Source organism: Amblyomma mixtum, chromosome 10 (genome assembly GCF_055824585.1).
Source record: "Amblyomma mixtum isolate Tamu chromosome 10, ASM5582458v1, whole genome shotgun sequence".
Taxonomy (NCBI): Eukaryota; Metazoa; Arthropoda; class Arachnida; order Ixodida; family Ixodidae; genus Amblyomma; species Amblyomma mixtum.
In genome coordinates, this window is record NC_143021.1 from 2,148,555 (window position 1) to 2,161,446 (window position 12,892).

At 47.3% G+C, this 12,892-nt stretch overlaps 1 protein-coding gene across 7 annotated transcripts in view; it reads left to right on the forward strand.

Moving 5' to 3' along the window:
• The window catches only part of LOC149324983 (solute carrier family 41 member 3-like), a 261,247-nt gene that overhangs the window by 195,499 nt on the left and 52,856 nt on the right, over window positions 1-12,892 (forward strand). The window contains exon 9 of one of the 7 annotated variants that reach the window (XM_089562956.1): window positions 9,434-12,365. The exons of the other annotated variants lie outside the window; for them this stretch is intronic. Within the exon in view, the coding sequence (XP_089419082.1) occupies window positions 9,434-9,558 (125 nt within the window). The 3' untranslated portion in view covers window positions 9,559-12,365. Of the gene's footprint in view, window positions 1-9,433; window positions 12,366-12,892 lie in introns of those variants that run through there. 7 annotated transcript variants of the gene reach the window in all.

Genomic DNA, 12,892 nt, shown 5'->3' on the forward strand with positions numbered 1-12,892 from the left:
TGGTGCGTGGAAAAAATGAGTATTTAAAGGCGTTAATCCTAGCACTGTAAGGGGTTAATGATTGTGTATGATGATTTCGTGTTTGGCGCGTAGTGTTAGGTTTGAGGAAGGGGTCTGCATTCATAGACAGTTTATGGTTTTTTAGAAAAGTAGTTTCAGTCTTTGAATTTTCCGCCGCAGCTGTAATGTTTCAATACCGTGAGTTCGCATGAGGGTCGTTGGTGAGTCAGTTACACGATACTTTGAAAAAATAAAACGGACGGCTTTGCGTTGAATCATTTCAAGGGCCTCGATGTTACGTTTAGTGTAGGGATCCCAGACGGTGCACGCATATTCTAGTGATGGTCTTATTATCGAAAAGTAGGTTAATTTTTTAAGTTCAGGTGGGGCAAGTTTTAGTTTATGTCTAAGAAAGCAGAGTTTACGAAATGCTGAGGAGCATACGTTTGATACATGTTTATTCCAGCTAAGGTTTTTTGTTATTGTAACTCCTAGATACTTGTACTCGCTCACTTCGGTCAGAAGGTGAGATGAAATATTGTAAGGAAATGAGAAGGAAGCCTTTTTGTTAGTTATCGTCATGTATACTGTTTTCTCTAAATTTAGCTTCATGTCCCATTTATTACACCATGTATGTATGTTCTGAAGATTGGAGTTTAGTAAAACTTGATCATCTTGGCAAGTAATTTGGTGAAATAAAACGCAGTCATCTGCAAATAATCTAATTTCAACAGGGGTAGTTATAACGTTAATAATGTCATTGATATATATTAAAAAGAGGAGAGGTCCGAGGACGCTTCCCTGTGGGACGCCTGAAGTGACCGGCAGGTGGTTTGAATAGCAATCATCAATACAAACAAATTGTGTGCGGTGAGAAAGGTATGAGGAAATCCAACGAATTATGAAATTAGGGAGACCAATAAGTTCAAGTTTGTAAATTAGTTTGGCATGAGAAATAACATCAAAGGCTTTGCTGAAGTCTAAAAATATAACATCCATTTGACCAGCGCTATTTAGTACACTTGCAAAAGCATGAATGACAGAAGTTAACTGAGTGACAGTGGAAAAGCCTTTTCGAAACCCGTGCTGATGGGAGGTAAGTACCTTGTTATCGTTTAGAAATGTAGTAATGTAGTTAGCTATGATATGCTCAGCAAGTTTGCAACATGTGGAAGTTATTGATATGGGACGATAATTAGCAATCAAGGCAGGATCACCCTTTTTCAGCACGGGCACAATCCACGCTTTCCTCCAGTCGGAAGGAATGTTTCCTGTTTCAAATGATTTGCGGAAAATAACAACCAGGAACTCTGTGATGGCTTCTGCATAACGGCGCAAAAAAATATTTGGTATCCCGTCAGGTCCAGCGGACGCTTTAGGTTTGAGGTTAAGTAGCATGGAGAATACGCCAGATGAAGAAACAATGTCGGGGGTCGAGTTGGGAGACATGGTACTGGGTTGAACAAATAAACTATGATGGGAAAACACACTCTGAAAATACTTAAATTACATTGCACTTGGTGAGCAGTGCCTTCACAACATCGGATAAGAAAGCGCGGCCTCTGTCGCTCAGCAATTCGCGAGGGGCGCCATGACGAAGGATGAATCGGTTTAAAATAAACGAGGCAACTTCGGAGGCTGTGGCAGCTGGAAGGGCGGCGGTTTCGGCATACCTTGTCAAATGGTCAACCGCGACGATAGCCCAACGGTTTCCGGCCAAAGTGTACGGAAGGGGGCCGTATAAATCAATGCCGACGCGGTCAAATGGGCGTGGCGGGCAGGGTCGCGGCTGCAATTCTCCAGCAGAACGTTGATGTGGCGGCTTGCGACGTTGACAGGTAAGGCACGAGCGCACGTATTTGAGGATGAAGGTGTACATGCCACGCCAATAATATCGTAGCCGGATGCGAGCGTAGGTCTTGAACACTCCGACATGACCACACTCCGGGTCAGCGTGAAAATGGGCGCAAACTTCCGAGCAAAGGTGACGGGGAATAACTAGCAACCACTTGCGGCCATCTGAGCTGTAGTTGCGGCGATAAAGGAGGTTATGACGAATTGAGAAATGGGAAGCATGGCGGCGAAGAGCACGCGACGGAGAAGCAGCCGTAGGGTTTGTGAGGAAGTCAAGAAGAGAAGAGATCCATGGGTCGGCACGCTGCGCCGAAGGCATGGCGCTGATGTGAAGCATTGGTGAGGAGGCGTCTAAGGTTGAAAGGCTCGAAGTATTGGCTGGAAGTGGGCAGCGCGATAGAGCATCGGCGTCTTGATGTTTGCGGCCAGTACGATACACGACGCGAATGTCGTATTCCTGGAGGCGAAGGGCCCACCTCGCGAGGCGACCGGATGGGTCTTTCAGAGAGGACAGCCGGCACAGCGCGTGGTGGTCGGTCACGACTTCAAACGGGCGGCCGTAGAGGTAAGGGCGGAACTTGGTAAGTGCCCAAACTATCGCCAGACACTCTTTTTCAGTGACCGAGTAATTAGATTCAGCCTTTGTGATCGAGCGGCTGGCATAGGCAACGGCGTATTCGGCGAAGCCAGGTTTACGTTGTGCGAGTACGGCGCCGAGGCCTACCCCACTGGCGTCAGTATGGACCTCGGTGGGGCGGTCGGGTCGAAATGGCGAAGTATCGGTGGGGCAGTGAGGATACGGCGCAAGGAATCGAAGGCGTCGTCGCACACTTGGGACCATTGCGAAAGATCGGAACTGCCGGACAGAAGTTGTGTCAAAGGTGCAGCGATTGAGGCAAAGTTGCGTATAAACATACGGAAGTAGGAGCACAACCCTAGGAAGCTGCGCAGTTCTTTGATAGAAGTAGGTCGAGGGAACGCAGCCACAGCACGAAGTTTAGCCGGGTCCGGACGGACACCCTCCTTGGAAACAACGTGGCCTAAAATGAGAGTTGGCGAGCGGCAAAATGGCACTTCTTTAAGTTTAGCTGGAGGCCGGCGTCAGAGAGGCAGGTCAAAACGTGCTTCAGGCGGTAAAGGTGAGTGTCAAAGTCAGGCGAAAACACGACGATGTCGTCGAGGTAACAGAGGCAGGTTTTCCACTTGAGACCACGCAGAATGGTACCCATCATCCGCTCAAACGTGGCGGGAGCATTACAAAGACCGAAAGGCATTACAGTAAATTCATATAGGCCGTCAGGTGTTACAAAAGCTGTCTTGGGGCGATCGGCCTCTTCCATGGGTACCTGCCAGTACCCGGAACGTAAATCTAAAGAGGAAAATATCTCGGCACCTTGCAAGCAGTCTAGCGCGTCATCGATGCGTGGCAGGGGATATACGTCCTTGCGCGTAATCTTGTTAAGGCGGCGGTAGTCTACACAGAAACGGAAGGAGCCGTCTTTCTTTTTGACAAGCACTACTGGCGAAGCCCATGGACTGCTTGAGGGTTTAATCACGCCGCTCTTGAGCATTTGGTCGACTTGATCTTCAATAACTTGGCGCTCGGGTGCCGACACACGATAGGGGCGCTGCCGTAGAGGAGCGTGGGCACCTGTGTCTATGCGATGTGTGACAGTCGACGTTTGGCCCAGTGAGCTGTGATGACAGTCGAAGGAGGCGCGGAACTGGTTGAGCAAGTCGAGAAGCTGCGTGCGCTGCGGCGGTGGAAGATCTGCGTCGATGGAGCGGAGAAATAGTTCGGTAGATGAAGGAGTGGGTGTAGAAGATGGTGGGCTGAGCGCAGCGAGACTGATGTGCGATGAACCGGCAGTCTCCTCATGGGTTAAAATAGCCGCGACAGGTTGGACACTGCCGACACATTCGCCACGGCGCAGAGCACTAGGGTAGGGAAACGGGTTACAGACCCACAGTACGGAAAGGCCAGCAGAAATAGTCAATACGGCGTAAGGCAGAGGAAGGCACTTGCGCCGGAGGAAAGTATGGGCTGGCGTGAAAAGAACAGTGTCATCGCGAGAAGGGGCACAAGAGAGGCGCACAAGGACGGAAGAGCATGGAGGCAGGTCGATGTCTTCGGTGACGAGGGCTTTAATACATGGCGGTGAAGGAGCAGCGTCCGGCAGGGATTGGGGCAGAGCACAGAACCCGACTTCAGCCCGAGCGCAATCGATGAGAGCGGCATGACGAGAAAGGAAATCCCAGCCCAAAATAACAGAGTGAGAACAACACGGCAGTACAACGAACTAGATCGTGTAGAGGACATCCTGAATTAAAACTCGAGCGGTGCAAGCTGCCGACGGCTTGATGTGCTAAGCGCTGGCCGTGCGCAGCGAGAGACCGGCAATTGGCGTCTTAACTTTCTTCAAGCTGCGACAAAGGTTTGCGTCTATTACTGAAATTGCGGCGCCAGTGTCTACAAGGGCCATGAGAGAAATTCCCTCGACCGAAACGTCAATAAGGTTCGCAGGGGACAGCTGAGGTCTTTGATAGTTCGACGAGGACGCAGTTCTTGCCTCAGGAACTGCGACATCTAGTTTTCCTCTTGAGAATTACTTGGGCGGCGACGCATCGGAGAAATGGAGCGTCGTCGCGGCGAAGGGGAACGGCGGTCGGTAATCGCTGAACGGTCGGGGGAGAAGGGACGAGGGGACGCACGGGGCTCAGCAGACGCGGAGTACTGACGCGCTGGAGGCCAGTACCCGACCGGCGGTGCCGAAACTGGGAGACGGCGACGGCAATGGCGGGCTACGTGGCCAGGCAATCCGCAGGTATAGCAAATAGGCCGGTTATCCGTCGTGCGCCAAGGATCTCGGTCTCGTGGAGATGGTCGCAGATAAGGTGCCGGCGATTGTACGGGCACTGACATTATAGGGTACGTAGGCGGCCGAGGTTGTGAGACGACTTCAGCGTAAGTCATTGGACGGGCGACAGGTTTTGGGGCGACGTTGCCATAATTCAGAGGGGAGAGACGGCGTCAGCGTACGCCAGCGGAGCTGCGACAGGTGGTGATGAATGCGCTGACGGAAGCACCTCAGCAACCTGCTCTCGAATTGCATGTTGGAGAGCCGGGGCCAAATATGGTGCTTGAGGGCTAGGCAAAAGCGAAAGCTGACGGGCCACCTCTTCACGTACAAAGTCCTTCATTTGCTGCAGCAGATAGGAGCTGTCAGCTGCGGGTGTCAGTCCAGAAAGTGACTCTGGCTGAGCTCAGTGCTGACGAGTCAGGACACTCTGCTTACGCAGCTCCTCGAAGCTCTGGCACAGCGTGATGACTTCCGAAACGGTGCGCAAGTCCCGAGCGAGCAGCATTTGAAAGGCGTCATCATCAATGCCTTTCAAGATCTGCTTGATCTTGTCAGCTTCCGGCATGCTGACGTTCACTCGGTTGCAGAGGGCGATTACATCTTCTATGTAGCTAGTGAAGCTCTCGCCGACCTGCTGCGACCGTTCACGCAAGCGTTGTTCGGCGCGAAGTTGTCTGACAGCTGGGCGACCAAACACTTCTGAGAACTTCGTCTTGAAGGCTGACCAAGTCGCAACGTCCCCTTCATGGTTGCGGTACCATCAGTTTGCGACGCCGGTAAGATAAAAAATTACATTGTTGAGCTTTGTCTCGTCATCCCACTTGTTATACAGGCTCACCCGCTCGTAGGATGAGAGCCAGTCTTCCACGTCATGGTCATCTGTGCCGCTGAAGATAGCCGGGTCCCTTTGGCGAAGAGAGCCGGCACAGATGACAGTCGGTGGGCCTGCTTGCACGGCTTGGTGTTGGATGTCTACAGGCATCGCAGGTGTCGGAAGAGTGCGGCTACGGAGCTCCAGAGCCGATATAGTTACCCAGCACCTCCACCAAATGTAGGATGGGGGTTTGTTAAAGGCACTGGGACCTCAGGAGCAGGGCGGCAACAGTCCGTGGTCGGCGAAGGCGAGAACACAGCACGCGCAGCGATGGCAGCGCCGCCGCTAAGCAGAACGGTCGTCTTCGTCTTCACAATATATATATATATATATATATATATATATATATATATGTGTGTGTGTGTGTGTGTGTGTGTGTGTGTGTGTGTGTGTGTGTGTGTGTGTGTGTGTGTGTGTGTGTGTGTGTGTGCGTGTGTGTGTGTGTGTGTGCGTGTGTGTGTGTGTGTGTGTGTGTGTGTGTGTGTGTGTGTGTGTGTGTGTGTGTGTGTGTGTGTGTGTGTGTGTGTGTGTGTGTGTGTGTGTGTGTGTGTGTGTGTGTGTGTGTGTGTGTGTGTGTGTGTGTCTAGCTCTGCTTACCGAATGTCGCATCGTACATCGGACCACCACGGCCTACCATCCTCAAACTAACGGGCTCACCCAGCGCTTCAACCGTACTCTCGGAGACATGCTCACGATGTACAGGGTCTGTTCTGAAAGTAGTAGGACTCATTTTTTTAATAAAATTTATTCATGAGAATAGTACAAATGAATAAAATTTTTAAAAGTAGCACCCTTCCGCACCTACAAGCTGCTGTCAATGAGTTTTCCAGTTTTCGTACGCCTCCAGGAACGCCTGGACCGGAATGCTGTTTAGCTCCCTCGTCACGACCTATTGAACCGCCTCTACCGATCCGTGATGTTTCCCCTAGAGCGTCGATTTTACTCTCGGGAATAGAAAAAAGTCTGGCGGGGCGAAGTCAGGACTCTAGGGGGCCTGAGGGAGCGTTGCCGCCTTGTGCTGGACAAAAAATCGGTCCTCATTCACATGATGAAGAACATCCTGGCTGCTCGCTTTCCGGTTGGCCTTTTGCTCCTCTGACAACATTCCCGGCACCAACTTCGCGCACACTTTCCTCATGGCTAAGTTTTCTGTCACGATCTCAAAAACTTGGGTTTGAGAAATGCTCAAGTCATCAGCAATCATCCTGATACTCATCCTACGATCATTGTTCAGTAAACGTTTCACACGCTACACATTTTCGTTGGTTTTGCAGGTCGAAGCGTGTCCAGAGTAGTCGTCGTCTTCCACGCTTTCCTTACCTTCTCGGAACAGCTTGTGCCACTCAAAAAACACCTTATCTACCCATTACAGCATCACCGTAGGCTTCCTTAATCATGTCGTGATTCTCTTTGCCCGTTCTACCAAGATTTACACACAATTTGATCGCGTAGCTCTGATCCAGTAAACGCTCGACGATTCTGCGTGACGAGACGTTGCGACAAGGGTTCACAGTACAAGCGACCTGCTCTCTTCAACGGCTGAGAGCCGACTGCCGATTTTCCGCACCATTCCCAATATCCCCTTCAACGATCCTGCTTGCGCAGACCGCCTCTCGTCCGCCCGTTCGCCCAGGAAAAAATCAGTCCTACTACTTTCAGAACAGACCCTGTACGTCGCAGAAGATCAGAACAACTGGGATGCCGTCCTTCCTTTCGTGACATACGCGTACAACACCGCCACGCAATCAACCACCGGCTTTACCGCTTTCTTCCTTCTGTATGGGCGGCAGCCGCCGTCCACGATGGACAGCATATTACCTTATACTCCTGACGCCTGCGAGTGGACGCCTCTCTCCGAAGTCGCTAAGCATGCAGAAGACTGCCGCCAGTTGGCGCGCTCTTTTACCTCTGAATCCCAAGGATTGTCATCAAAATTTCGCATGGAATACCACGGGTCTTATCGCGTCGTCCAGCAAACGTCGCCTGTCAATTACATCGTGGAGCCGCTCAACCCCTCTTCGGACCTGCGCCATCGGGGCCGAGAAACCGTCCACGTCAACCGCCTGAAGACTTACTACGACCCGCTCCTCTTGACCTCGCCAGAAGTCGCCAGGATGGCTAATCTTCGTTCCCGGGGCAATTGTAGCGAACCACGACGGCCGCGTCTGATACCGCCTAGGCCGATCGCTGCCGGAGCGCCGACGACGACGAAGCGTCACTGAATGACGAAGTGCCGTCGCGCTGCACGAGATCGCTTGGGTTGGACTGACCGTCTTCTGCGCTGCCCGCCGTTCTGCTCGCCGGTTTGTGTCGCCCGCTGTGAACACCACACCATTTGTACAGAAACCCCCTTTCAATATATATATATATATATATATATATATATATATATATATATATATATATATTCTAGAATTTCTAGAGGCCCGTGTACTGTGCGATGTCAGTGCACGCTAAAGAACTCCAGGTGGTCAAAATTTCCGGAATCCTTCACTACGGCGTCTCTCATAGCCTTAGTCGCTTTGGGACGTTAAACCCCATAAACCAAACCAAACCATATATATGGTTTTATATATATATATATATATATATAAAAACGCTCGCATCACTATATATATATATATATATATATATATATATATAAAAACGCTGGCTTCACTATATATATATATATATATATATATATATATATATATAGTGGGTGGCGCTGATGAACACTCTCAAGGTTAGGTTACTTGTAAACATAAATACCCCCGAAAGCAGAAGATTTCACAGCCGTCGCCGTAGCTCAGAGGTAGAGCACCGGACGCGTAATTCGGAGGTCGTGGGTTCGGATCCCACCGGCGGCAGTGGTTGTTTTTTCTTCTGCTTTTCTAATCAATTAGCTTTAAGCGATAACATGTTCAGTAATATTCTAAATTGATCAACACCACGAAATAAATAAATTAATTAAAAAAAAAATCCCCTGTGCCCCTTGGTTTCTGTGGCTGTTGGCTTCTTTCATATTTATAACGAGCCCCTCATTCCCCTTCCCTTGTTTGCTTAATTGCTTAGCGAGGGCCTCGGTTCTGGCAGCCTTGACTCCATAGGAAGCATAAGAGGGTTCTCACGCAGCGTCCACCCTCTCCGTTCGATGACGTTCTACGTCACACCTGCGGTAACTCAGGACGTTCTACGTCCGCCGCTTATGAACGTGGGTGGCGCTGATGAACACTCTCAAGGTTAGGTTACTTGTAAACATAAATACCCCCGAAAGCAGAAGATTTGACAGCCGTCGCCGTAGCTCAGAGGTAGAGCACCGGACGCGTAATTCGGAGGTCGTGGGTTCGGATCCCACCGGCGGCAGTGGTTGTTTTTTCTTCTGCTTTTCTAATCAATTAGCTTTAAGCGATAACATGTTCAGTAATATTCTAAATTGATCAACACCACGAAATAAATAAATTAATTAAAAAAAAAAATCCCCTGTGCCCCTTGGTTTCTGTGGCTGTTGGCTTCTTTCATATATATATATATATATATATATATATAGTGAAGCCAGCGTTTTTTTTCATGTATTTTTGTGTGTTTATGTGTGATTGTAAAAGAGGCTTGGGGCTATGAATATTGTTGCTCTATGTACCCATTTATGGCTTTCTAAATTCATGACCTTTTATATGTATGTGATTAATTTTTGTTATGCCTGCAATTTTCTTTCAAACTGAATTGCATGGATCCCAACTAGCTTTTTAGCTAGGGATCCAGATGTTTTCACAAGCACGCCTTGTATGAATGTTGAGAAATAAAATTGAATCAATTAATCAATCAATCAATCAATATATATATATATATTGTCACGGCTATACAGACGGGACAGCCAGGTCACGTTTTACAGAGCAGCGCCAGGCGGAACTCCCGAGCGGAACCCGAAGAAGAGACGACGAAGAAGCACTGCCCGCCACCATGGCTAAGGCTAGCCAGGATAGCGGTTAAGGCAGTTCGGCCAGGAGACGGCGCCACGAGAATGTCCAGGAATGTGGCATTGCTCCCCCCCTCTGGAAAGCGCCGCCCTCGGCGCAGCAGGGCGTGTGGACCGACAGCCGCTTCCCCGAGCAGCGTATTCGCCAACTGCAGCCTGTACAGCCACAAGGCTTGAAACTACGGTGAATTCATCACGGTGACTGAAGATTGCCACAACGGCTTACCTAAAAGGGATAATTATTCCTTAATTATTCCATGATTTCTGCTCTCGCTCTATAGAGCAGAACTGGATCCTTTTTAAAACTGCCCTCAATGATCTCATCGACCAGCTCATTCCCATGTTAACCATTACCTGTGATAGCAGTTCTCCCTGGTTTACCAACCGTCTTCGGCGGCTGAACAACAAAAAGAAAAAACTATACAGACAGGCAAAACTGAATGGTCTTGTGAGTTCACATGACAAATACAGAGCATGTGATAAGGATTATAAGGCACTATTAAAATCTACTCGGCGCAACGTTTTTCTCATGACTTGTCTTCCATGCTGAAAAATAATATTCGCCGTTTTTGGCGTGTGGTAAACCCAGTAATTCGACCTGACATCACTCTTACAGATTCTGTTGGTGTTCCCATCCCTGATTCAGAGTGCGCTCAACTTCTTAACGATGCGTTTGTAACTGTGTTCACAGATGAAGACATTACTTCCTTGCCTACATTAAGCGCACTAGTGGAACTAACTATGGACGAGATAGTCATCAGTGAGCCTGGTGTTTTATCTCTACTAAACAATCTCAAAACATCTTCTAGCGCTGATCATATGGGCTTCAACAATAAAATTTTAAGGAATACTTCACATAGCATTTTTTCCATGTTAACCGCATTATTTTCCCAGTCGCTATCAACTGGCACCATTCCTAACGACTGGCGCATAGCTAAGATAATACCCATTTTCAAATCAGGTGATCGTGCTTCTCCGCTTAACTATCGTCCCATCTCGTTAACAAGTACAGTTTGTAAATTACTCGAGCATATTATACATACTCAGGTCATTAACTACCTTGAAGATCATAACATTATCTTCGATCATCAGCACGGTTTTCGCAAGGGCTACTCATGCGACACCCAACTTGCCGGTTTTATTAACGATATTCATCCACTGATTGACGCTGGTTTTCAAGTTGACGCAATATTTTTAGATTTTTCTAAAGCATTTGATCGCGTTCCACACCAAAGGTTGTTCCTTAAACTTTCCCAACTGAACATTCACCCTCATATTATTGCATGGATAGCAGATTTTCTCTCATCTAGAATTCAGTTCACATCAGTTAACAACTCTAACTCATGTTACGTTAATGTTACGTCTGGAGTTCCACAAGGCAGTGTACTGGGACCTTTACTTTTCCTCATCTATATTAATGACTTACCCAATTGCGTGACGTCCAGAATCAGACTATTTGCTGACGATTGTGTGCTTTATCGACGTATAACCTGTAACACTGACAGCCAGCCACTGCAGTCTGATCTTGAAGCGATAAGCACATGGTGTTCTAATTGGTTAATGCCTTTAAATCTTTCCAAAACTAAGCTCATGTCTTTCACCAACAAGCCACGTATTCCTACCGCCTACTTTCTTGACAACAATAGTGTAGAATTCACCACAAGTTACAAGTATCTTGGCATTAACCTTCAATCCGACTTATCATGGAATCATCATATTAATCTCACTCTTGCCTCCGCTAACCGTACTTTCGGACTCCTCAAACATAATTTAAAAGAGGCCGCGACACATGTAAAAAAACTAGCGTACACCACATTAATCCGTCCGAAACTCGAATACGCGTCTGCCATTTGGGATCCTCATCAGAATTATATCATCAGTAACATCGAAGACCTGCAAAACCGTGCTGCGCGATTCATCTTTTCTGATTATTCATGTTACACCAGCGTCACCTCATTGAAGACTAAAGCCGAGTTAGATAACTTAGCACTGCGCCGAAAAATTTCCCGTCTATCACTCTTCCACAAGCTTTATCACCATCCTTCCCTTCATGATGAATTCTTTCAGCCACCGCCAGTTATCTTTCCACGTCGCGATCATCCTTACAAAGATAAACGCATTAACTGCCAGTCATTCCATTATGCCTATTCTTTTTTACCACGCACAATAACCGAATGGAACGCTTTGCCATCAGAAATTGCCACAGAATCTGATCTAAATAAATTCCAACATCTTATGCACTCATGTTTCAACAACTAAAAAGGTATTTTTTTAGCGTTCTTTTCTTCCGCCTTGTCTTCTTTTTATTTTATATTTTTTGTTTTGTACTTCAGCGCACCTTTTCCAGTGTCGTCTTTTTCTTTTTCTAGCGGTGCTGTTATTTATGCTCAAATTTTGCTGTTATGTGCATTGTTGCGACCCTTTCTGTGAATGCCTATTTATGATTAATATTTTGTGATTTCTATTTTATTTTAGTGCAATATTTTTAACCTTATAACATTGCTTTGTACTTATTCCCCCCCCCCCCCCATGTAATACCCTCAAATGAGGGCCTTTGGGGGTATTTTGAATAAATAAATAAATAAATAATGCTTAAAAGTCTATACCAACCTATTGTTACTAACCATGTAATATTTAGTTTAAATTCAAAACTGATATTCCAGCGCTGTGAATAATCTGTGTAAAAGTATGCAGAAAATGTTTTGAAAATCTTAAACGGCGTTATATGCCACTAAGCATCACGATTTGCGACCTAAAAGGGAAAAAAAATAAAAAAATGAAATAAAAATATAACAACAAAATTACGGTACAGAGAGCGGAGTCGAACGGTCGACCTTCCATACGCAACACGTATGGATGGATGGATGGATGGATGGATGGATGGATGGATAGGAGCGCCCCCTTTGAAACGGGGTGGTGGCAATTGCCACCATGCTCAGCTTTTCTTTCTTTATTATTTTTTTTTGTTTACTGTGTTGGCAATTCTCATTAAGATTCTCCATCAACTTTGCCTACGGTTTCCTACTATTCTAACCTTATGCCACATCTCTGCTTTTCAGCCACCAATCCTCCAATCGCTTTTTGCTGACTTCCACTGCAGATTTATTTACATGACCATTGTTATCTTTAAACCCTAGGGCCTCAGAAAGAGTGACTGTGCCTGCATCGACATCCGGATGGATACCATCACATTTGATTATGAGGTGTTCAATTGTTTCCACAGATCTACCACACACTGCACATGTGTCATCTTCTTCGTTAAATTTCTTTTTGTAGCTGCGCGTTCTAAGACACCCTGATCTAGCTTCAAAAAGTAGGGCACTGCCTCTTGAGTTATCATAGAAAAAT